We start from the raw sequence: 9,847 nt of genomic DNA, 5'->3' as shown, positions 1-9,847 counted from the left end.
AAAAGACAGTCTCCAATCTCGAACTTCAAGTTCCAAACAACTTAAAAAAGATAAATTTATAAAAAAATACCTAGTCTTTTTAATAATTTAACGATTTGCCAACTTTAAACAATTTTAATTCATGTTTACGCCTATGTTTATCGGTATTTTAGAAAGGGCAACTTTCTATGTGACCCTACCTACATAGAAAAAATATGTGACTTCTACATTCTCGCTGTTGGATTCAAAAGAATGGCTGGGATAACACCAGTCTCAATGCACTCATAATTATAATTTTTCATTTCCATGCACTCGATCTTGAGATGATCAATTATAGCTTTGAAACATCAAAACAACCTTTCCCACTAGATTTTTTTAGGTGCCCCCGACTTCTATAGTTTAAAATTGCAATCTTGTGTAAAATTTGTCCATTAAAATATGCAAGTTGTTTTCAAATATCAAGAAATATGTGGTATCGTTTCTATTTCAGAAAAAATTGTGAGACTTGAATATAAAATAAAATATTGTTTTTCTAAGTTCACAAAAAATAAAGCATTTTCCCCCAAGTTAGAAGAGTTACTCTAAGGAAAGACACAAAAAAATGGAAACTTGGAGGAAAAAAAAAAAACTAAAAACACATATATCAGATTTAAAATGGAAATTCGACAAAAACTCCAGTGGATATCATAATTGGGATATGGTTGTAGAAAGATGAAAGACAAATTTTTAAATTTAAAAAAAAAATCATAAAATTTTTCTTTTGAGATATATTAGAGTTGTCCTTGAGGAAAGACGAGAACTGAAAACTTCGAAAAATAAATTTGAGAAAAGACAGAACCTGAAAATTTGAAAAAATAAAAAATAAGAAAGACATGTGTTGAGTTAAGAGTAGTAAATGGGCAAAATCTTTAGCAGATATCATAAGAATAAAAATAAATAACTTTGAGGAAAGACAAGAAGTGAAATCTAGGGGAAAAAAAGAGCATTTAAAAAGACATATATTAGATAAGAATGGAAATTAGGCAAAAATTTCAGTAGATATCATGATTTGAAAAAATAAATTTGAGGAAAAAGAAAAACTGAAATCTTGGAAATAAAAAAAATTAAAATATACAACAATTTTAGCAGACATCATCGTATTGAATATGATTTCAGAAATATAAGAGAGAAACTTGATTTTAGAATGATAGAAGAGGAAATTTCTTGATTTAAAAATAAATTCTAGTAAACATCATAATTTTTAATACAGTTTTAAAAAAGATATCATAATTTTGAATATAGTTTTAAAAGGATGGAAAATGAATATCATAATTTTGAATGTAGTTTTAATAGGATAATTTGAATCTATATAAAATTCGTCATTTGAATTTAATCTTCAAAAAATATAATTTTGTAAAATAAAAATATAAATTCCAGTAGGTATGATAATTTGAATCTAAAAAGAAAAAGAAAAAAAAATAATATTCAAAAAATATAGTTTTGTAAAAATATAAATTCCAGTAGGTATGATCATTTGAATCAGGAAAGGAAAAAAATTTGGACCATTTCTCAATTTGTTGGTATCATCAGCGCAGGGCCTTGCTAATCTTCTCTGTATCTGTTCCAATTTTATCGGATGTCTCCGAAGAGACAACAACAGAAGCGAGGATTTTATGGGATGCAACGACAATTAATAATCTTCGATATGAGACAAAATTTTAGGAACCACAAGACGCAATACAGAAAAACTGTACAACACACTAAGAAATGGGTCGAACCAGAGAGTAGTAGGAAAGAGGAAATCAAGAAAATGTTGAGAGAGAGACCCGAGCCCCAATTTCTTCACTTGAAGACTCCGATTTTACCTCTCTGCAGGCCATTTTCCACATTCTCCAGCTCCCTACAGCTCTCTTTGCAACAAAAACTCAAGGAAAAGAAATCCCCACAACCTCAAAACTCATTTTAATCACCACTTTTCAAATCCTTTCATCTTCAAAAACAAGAGGCAAAACATTTTATCGATTTGTCTCATTTCACAAGAAAAACACCGGTCCTAATTTTCTGGAGCAAAAAACATGAGAATGGGCATTAGTAAGTGTTGACAATTTTTCAGAAAAGCAAAACTTAAAAATACTTAAAAAGTGTTGACAATTTTTCAGAAAGCTAAACTTAAAAATACAAAGAAAATATGGATTCAACTGCAAGCAAGAAATCAATAGTGAAAAAAATCACTCCATTCATCAAAGTTCACGCAAATTTCACACATTCAAAACTTCATTCACTTCTCATCCACTTAAAGTCACAAGAAATCTCAATCTTTTTACAGAAACTCACACCCCATTACATACACAAAAACCCCATGATTTTCAATATCATTTCACGCCTGCACACGCAAATTTCTAGCATTCATTCTCTCACTTTCATCTCACGCTCAGCCAAAAAACCCAAAAAAAAAAAACCGCAAAATTCAGAAACATAACCGGAAAACTGAGAAAATCAGCCGGAAATCTCGATGGATTTGACATCAGGCTTGGGGGCTTCAACTTTGGGAACTGTTACAGTGAGGACCCCATTCGCATTCAAGAAAGCAGAGGTTGCAGACTCACTGGGGTTGAAAAGGGAATATGAGGAAGTGGCGTCTGTGTTGAAAGGAGGAGAGAATAAGCCATCAAAAGGGTCCCAAATGTCAAGAGAGAAGGGTTCATAGGCATTGGACCTTTGCCCAAAAAAACTTGGAATAAGAAACATCTTTTTCTCTGGTATTTTGATGGAGAAAGTTGGGTTTTCACTAGTTTTCTTGTGAAAAGAATTGGTACGGAGATGGTTTGCAGCTAATAAAAGTAGTGATAGTAATCTCACAAAAGAAGTTTACTGAAACTGAAGAGAGAAAGTGTGAGGGATTTTATAGAGGAAAAGAACATGGAGAGTAGAGAGAGAATATGGGAGTAGAATTTTTCACAAAACATTCCAAAAAATTCCAGAGAGAGAAAAACAAATGTAACAATTGTTTTATGGAAAAAGTTTATACACAGTCGAGCTTCTAAACAATCAAATTAGAGCCCCCCTCGGAAATTTCATGTTTTTCTCAAATTGACCATCTCGACAATAAGATGCATGAACATGAGGAAAAAAATGGATTTTAAGCTTTTGAAATAGTGCATCTTATAACATATTTTTTTACCATCAATTTTCAAGATTTTCAAGTTTTCATAGATTTGCTTGATTTACACTATTTTTGAAGCTTTATATCTTATAATTAAAGATGAAAATATATTTTAGGACAATCCCAAAGATTTTAAGTATTGAAACCACATTTTTCGACACCATTTTAAGGTAGGCTCTAATTTGATTGTTTAGAGCCTAGGCTCTATACAAACCGCACCCTTGTTTTATTGACCGAAGGGAGTATTATGCGAAGTGTGGTCCCATGGGAGCATTGTTAATGTGCCTTTTTTTCTTTTCTTTTTTAAAGTGATTTATGTAGGGATTTTAATATTTTAGATGAAATACATAATGCTTGTGGAAATTACGAATAAGATCGGTTAGTCCAATTTTTTTAATTTTTTCAAAATTACCCCATGATAAATCTGAATTTTGATTTTTTTTTTTTTAAGCTTTTTAAAATTTTTCATTAGTGGTGCACTACCTTAAAGCTTGGGGCATGCCCTACTAACGAAAAAGCTAAAAAAATACTAAAAAGTAATAAAATTCGGGTTGACCGATAGATAATTTTGAAAAAAATAAAAAAAATAAGTTTTCCGACTTTCTTTGTAATTTCGCCTCTAAACCAAACATTTTGCATCTTACCTCAAATTTTAGAAGTTGTACGTAAATCATTTTTTTTTTTTTTTTAATTACATGGTGGGAGGTAGCCGAACACGCTCAAAGTTTTTTCTAAAAGGAAATGAAATGAGGGTGGCAACGACAGGTTCCTATCTCGGGACCAGACCTTATACACATAGGGCCAGCCTAAGCTAAAGCCCGGCCCTGGCCCTGTTAGGGTGGGCTCGCTACATGCCACTTCCAACCTTAATAAGAAATATAGGCCATTTTTACGGTATATACCAGTGGTTTAAAAAACGGATCGGTGAATCAGCAGTGTGGATCAGGAATCGACGGAATCGATCATATTCGACAATAAAAAAAATCCAAAAAAATTATTAAAAATCATTATAGATGTTATTTTTTAGAAATCCAATAAGAAATGAGGGTACTACATTATTAACTTTAATTTTTTCGATCAATATGTGAATATTGAGATGTTCTTTCACTGTATAAACTTACGTTAGCAATTAAAATTACATCACACAAAAGAAGAATCATATAATTATCATGGATGAAGAATATAATCATATATGGACTTCAATAAAGCATACAATTCATAAAATATGTCATAAAACCCCGTAAAAATAACAGCTCACAATGACTACAACTCCATATCAAAAGAAAATAAAATAAAAATAACCAGAAGAAGAAAAAGAAATGGTCCCCCAATAAACATTAAGATAATATGAAAATGAAAAACAAGAATAAAAATGAAAACCCAACAATGATTCAAACAAATAAATCAAATTTCATACAATCAGACAATCTATAAGGGAAATTCGTAAAAAATAACAATAAAAATAAATAAATAAATAAATCCAACAATCAACCTTATAAGTGTTCATGTGCAGAGACCCCCCAAAAAACAATTCTCAAAAAAAAAAAAAAACAAACAAATCATGTTACCTGATTCTAGTGAAATTTATTATTAACACGATCATTAAAAAAAAAAAAAAAAAGGGATCTAATCGATGGAGAATGGCCCTATGATTCAAGGTTTTGCGGAAAACCAACCTCTGAAACAAATCATGAATCTCGCTCCAAAAACAAAAATCGTAAAATTAAAGTACAAAACAACAAATCATAATACCTGATTTTGATGAAAGCATGTATTACCAAATTTATTCAGCAAAAAGAATGGATTAAATCGATGAAAAAATGTCCACCAAAATCTCGAATTAGAAGAAAATCCTAATCCACTGAAAAAAACTCAAATTATTACAACCTAACTAACTATAATCCAAAATTATTACAACCTAACTAACTATAATATTATCTACTGAAATTGAAATTGTTGGTTTACATTTTAGAATTATTTTACTATACAAATAATAACAAATTCAAAATATCTTATAATAGCAATTCTCAAGGAATCTTAAGAATTTTTTATACCAAAATTACATTAAAATTTGGAGGCAATTCTCAAGGCATCCTAAGAATTTTTTATACCAAAATTACATTAAAATTTGGAGGCGCACCTTAAGTTGATAGTTTAAGGTTGCAACCATATCCAAACCACACCCTTGTTGAGTCCCGACTCATAGGACTAATTACAAGCTAATGGAAGTGGATAAGATTTTTAAAGTTTTTTTTATCATGCACCATTGATAAAAAAAATTGATGTTATTTATCAAGGAAAAAGATTTTGTCAGCCCAAAGGTTAATATAATATTATACACTCAATGGTTTAGATTCAATATGGGCCAGGAGGATGGTCACAATTGTGTTTTGTCTTTTAATTTTTTTTTTTTCAACTCCAAATTATATGAAATTTTGAGTGTCTACTTTTGAAAAATATGCACACCGAATACAAATATTAAAAAAATATTCACAAAAAATAAATTAACCGTAATACTCTTGAAATTTTTTAAGAGTATTTTTATTATGTGTGCCTTAATTAGAAAATTTGACATTCCAAATTTTAAATGATTTAACTTTATATAAAAATATTCAAATATGAAAAAAGATTATGACCTTCAGATCAGACCAGATTCAATTTGGCCACACATAAGCCCTTCTCCTATTGGTGCCTAATATAACTCATTTTGAAAAAAAATTGTTAAGCGCTCATAATGGGTCTGGCAAACTGGTCCTAGCATGCTTGGATTAACCCCGAAACAAAGAGGCCAAAATCACAAACGTGATCAAAGGCCAGATCAAGACGTGACCACCATAGTCCGAAGGCTGGCCTGGACAGGGCAGAGCCCTAGACCAAGTGCCCTAGACCGGGCCTAGATCCAAGCTTGGGCCATTGTGGGCATGCCGTAGACAGCCCATTGCCAGCCCCAACTTTTGCTTCTTAGAGGATTTAACATAGAACAAGGGTTCAATAAGGCCTAGGTTTTATGAAAGAAAATGAAACCCACCTCAAAAATTCATCTGTAAAATGTTTTGGGCATGGAAAACCCAAATAATGGATCTAAAATCTATTTCTACTACTCATTATGAAACTTGTGCTCAGAAAATGGTATAAATCTATGAATACTTCAAAATGGATGTTTAGATATCCTGTTACAAGATCCCTTGTTTTTCTCCTTTCATTACCTTAACGAAATTATCACACTTTTTTTTTTTTAACGCAAGTTCTCGTTAAAACAAAACAAAAACCCAGTGATACAAAGTTGTTACAAATGAAGTAGAAAGAAGGGAACAAGGAGAGGAGAGGAGAGGGGAAGAAAGAGAGGAGAGAAAAAAAGAGGGGCAAGAAAGCTATGGGGGAAGCCGAGCTTGTTACAAAATATATAAAATTATCTTGTTAAAAAAAAATATATATATATATATATATATTACAATATACATTTTTTTAGGCTTGAAATTTTTTTCTTTCATATCCATCATGGCCAAAATTGTGATGATCAATTTAAAGAATTTTGGACTTCAAAATTATATTTTTTGGTAAAATTTGAGACACCTTTATTTCTTTTCATAGAGCCTAGGCATTATTTTAACATTTTCCTTTAACAATGGATAAGTTTTTTAAGGCAAGGGCTTTATAAAAAACAGTAAAGCATTACTTCAAAACTTCATTCATATGCTTTATGATAGCTGTAAAATATATTATTATAAAACATGTAGCTCAAAAATAGTATAGATCTTGCAGCTTTATAAATACTAAATATCTTAATATAATGGGTGCCGTTTGTATAGAGCCTAGGCTCTAAACAATTAAATTAGAATCTACCTTCAAATAGTATTGAGAAATGTAATTTCAATACTTGAAATATTTTTGCTAGCCTTAAAATATATTTTCACCTTTATTTATGAAATTTAAAGCTTCAAAAATAGTGATGATCGAGAGATTTATAAAAATTTGAAAATCTTGAAAATTGACGGTCTAAAAATGCGTTACAAAATACATTATTTCCAAAACATGAAATCCATTTTTTTCTTATGTCCATGCATCTTGATGTTGAGATGCTTAATTTGAGGATATTTGGGCATCAAAACAACTTCTTCTATTGAAATTTTTGAAGTAGGCTCTAATTTGATTGATTGAAGCCTCACCTCTATATAAACTTCTTCCTAATATAATATAGGATATTTTTCTATATCCATAGTTGGCCAAGATCATTAGGATGGATTTGAATGTATTTCATCAAAAAAAAAAAAAAACAAATTTTGGTGATATTTAGGAAATGGACAAAATCTCTTACCACAAAAAAGACAATTTTTTTGTGATAGTTGGGTAGTGGACAAAATTCCGCGCGACGCTGGTAAAACCCGACAGGCACCATCTACTGCCCTTTCATAAAATTGACGGTGGATGCACAAATACGTAAGCATAAAACGGGGTTGCAACATTATCTTGGTTGATCCTATACTGTCATTTCATGAATGGACGGTAGATGCACGCTCATCAAGAAACATCGGGACTTATCTGGACGTGTTTTCTTGTCTTTTCTAGAAAATTCTACCCCCTTCCCTCTCTAATCTCCACATTCCTTCTCCCTCTCTATAAAACCCATCGCCTCCACTTTTCTCTCGTCAGTCGCAGCAATCGTTGGTGAAATTACGATCTATTTCTCCATCAAAAACCAGTGAAAAACCAACTTTCTCCATTAGAGAACCAGTTAAAAGAATGTCTCTGATACCAAGCATTTTTGGGCGAAGGTCCAATGTCTATGATCCCTTCTCTCTTGACATTTGGGACCCATTTGATGGGTTCTTCTCTTCTCCTTTTAACACAAACGCCACTTCCTTCTCTTCCTTCTTCAATACCAGTGATTCTGCAACCTCAGCTTTCGTGAATGCAAGGTTCGATTGGAAAGAGACCGACAATGCCCATGTGTTCAAGGCCGATCTCCCTGGACTCAAGAAAGAGGAGGTAAAGGTGGAGTTGGAAGATGGGAAGGTGTTGCAGATAAGTGGAGAGAGAAAGAAGGAGATGGAGGAGAAGAACGACAAGTGGCACAGGGTCGAGAGAAGTCAGGGGAAGTTTCTGAGGAGGTTCAGGCTCCCTGAGAATGCAAAGGTGGAAGGGGTGAAGGCGGCCATGGAGAAAGGGGTCCTCACTGTCACTGTTCCCAAAGTTGAGGCCCCAAAAGCTGATCTCAAATCCATAGAGATTTCTGGCTAAGTTTCTGAATTTTCTGGCAAATTTTGTGGGGTGTGAGATGAAAGTGAGATAATGACTGGTAGGGGTTTTTGTGTTTGTATTTGAATGTGTAGAAGTGTTTGATTGTTTGATGAATGTAATGATTTACTTTTCATACCGTTTTGATCTTGCATCCATTATTATTTTTATGCTTTGCATTTCTGAAAATTTGTTGAAAGTTTTATAAGCCATTATCAGTGTTTAATATGAAGAATAAGGCCGTTATTCCGCTTGTGAAAGGATAAACAGTGTAAGGAAGTTCTGAGCTTGTAATTTGGATCGGCCCAATTCCCAAATGCCCGAGCTCAAATTCGACACACGATTAGAAAGCCTGCTGCAAGTCTAATGTTTCAGAAGACCTTTGTGGTTTTGGAAGAATAGAGAGTAGGAAAAAATGGTGATTGAATTAGTTTTGAGCTTGTGGGGTTTCCTCTGATGAGTTTATTACAGAGTGGAAAATTGCCTATAGAGAGAGAAGAGTTTAAGGTTGATCCTTGTGGTCGATGATAATGCAGAGGTTAATACCAATTGGGTTGATCCTTCCTCTCTCTCTCTCTGGCTGTATTTTACTGTTTATTCGTTTGATTTCCTGGTTCGATATATTGGTGATTGGAAATTCTAGTATTTAGTCTGCCTCATTATGGTTTTCTGACCCATCAATGGGCTTTGCTTTTCTGACTGACTAGTGGGTTTGGCTTGTCTTCCTTTTCTTTTTCCTCCTCGTTACTGGTGGCCATAATATAATGCACATCACTTGTTTTATTGGGAATTCAGTTGAGAGGGAGAGCTTCAGTAGTGAAACTAGAGAGAGATACTTCAGCGTTTTGCAAAAACAATTTCTTTTCTTTTTTTTTTTTAACTTTGTGTTTAATTACATTCTCACGACCATCCATTTTGAAATCTAAGGCATAAAAATGGTTGTAACCTCCTCCTACTTAAATGGACCTATTGAAAAAATTAAGAAAACCTTCCTGAAAAGTTTGGATGCTCCAAAAGGAAGAACCACATCTCAAGGGGAAAGAACAGGGTGAGGCTGATTTTGAAATCAAAGTAAATTGTTGTCTGAGAAAATAGGAAATATTTGTATGCCTCAAACAATGCTGTGTTTCTTTGAAAACACATCATACGAGGGTTAATTCTGAAGAGAGTGCGAACCTGTCCAACATTTTCTTCCTCTAGTCTGGGGAGAAATTAACAAGTGATAAGAACCAAGATATGAGCCCATCTAGTGTCGCTTCTCATGAGCTTGAAGGTCAAGAATTATATATCCATCCATATAGATGCTAAGTAACTCAAACAATCCATTAAGCAAGAGACTTCTCTTAGGTTTTTATCCAGCTCAGTATGGAAGTAAAACGCAGATAACCGAAAGTATTATTGCACGTTTCTAGTGGCATCTTAAGGCTTTCGGAGAAGCGAGAAAGATGATATGGTATCAAAATCATCAGCCAAAACAAAACAGAAAGCTTC

General features: G+C 32.8%; 1 protein-coding gene and 1 non-coding gene across 2 annotated transcripts; one reads left to right on the top strand and one right to left on the bottom strand.

Moving 5' to 3' along the window:
• Positions 1-1,509: 1,509 nt before the first annotated feature.
• Positions 1,510-1,610, bottom strand: LOC148781422 (U6 spliceosomal RNA). The gene has a single exon (XR_016060045.1). It is a non-coding gene; the product is annotated as a U6 spliceosomal RNA (small nuclear RNA).
• Positions 1,611-7,737: 6,127 nt separating this feature from the next.
• LOC18422995 (17.8 kDa class I heat shock protein) lies at positions 7,738-8,492 on the top strand. The gene has a single exon (XM_006827533.4). It carries the CDS (start codon positions 7,862-7,864, stop codon positions 8,357-8,359), a length of 498 nt encoding a protein of 165 aa, XP_006827596.2. The 5' UTR covers positions 7,738-7,861; the 3' UTR covers positions 8,360-8,492.
• Positions 8,493-9,847: the final 1,355 nt, after the last annotated feature.

Source organism: Amborella trichopoda, chromosome 7, assembly GCF_054954075.1.
Source record: "Amborella trichopoda isolate Santa Cruz 75 chromosome 7, AtrichopodaSantaCruz75HAP2 v2.0, whole genome shotgun sequence".
NCBI lineage: Eukaryota > Viridiplantae > Streptophyta > Magnoliopsida > Amborellales > Amborellaceae > Amborella > Amborella trichopoda.
This window is presented reverse-complemented; position numbering and strand designations above follow the sequence as displayed.

Coding starts and splice junctions, on each gene's coding strand:
- LOC18422995 (XM_006827533.4), top strand. CDS start 7,862: ATGTCTCTGATACCAAGCATTTTTGGGCGAAGGTCCAATGTCTATGAT.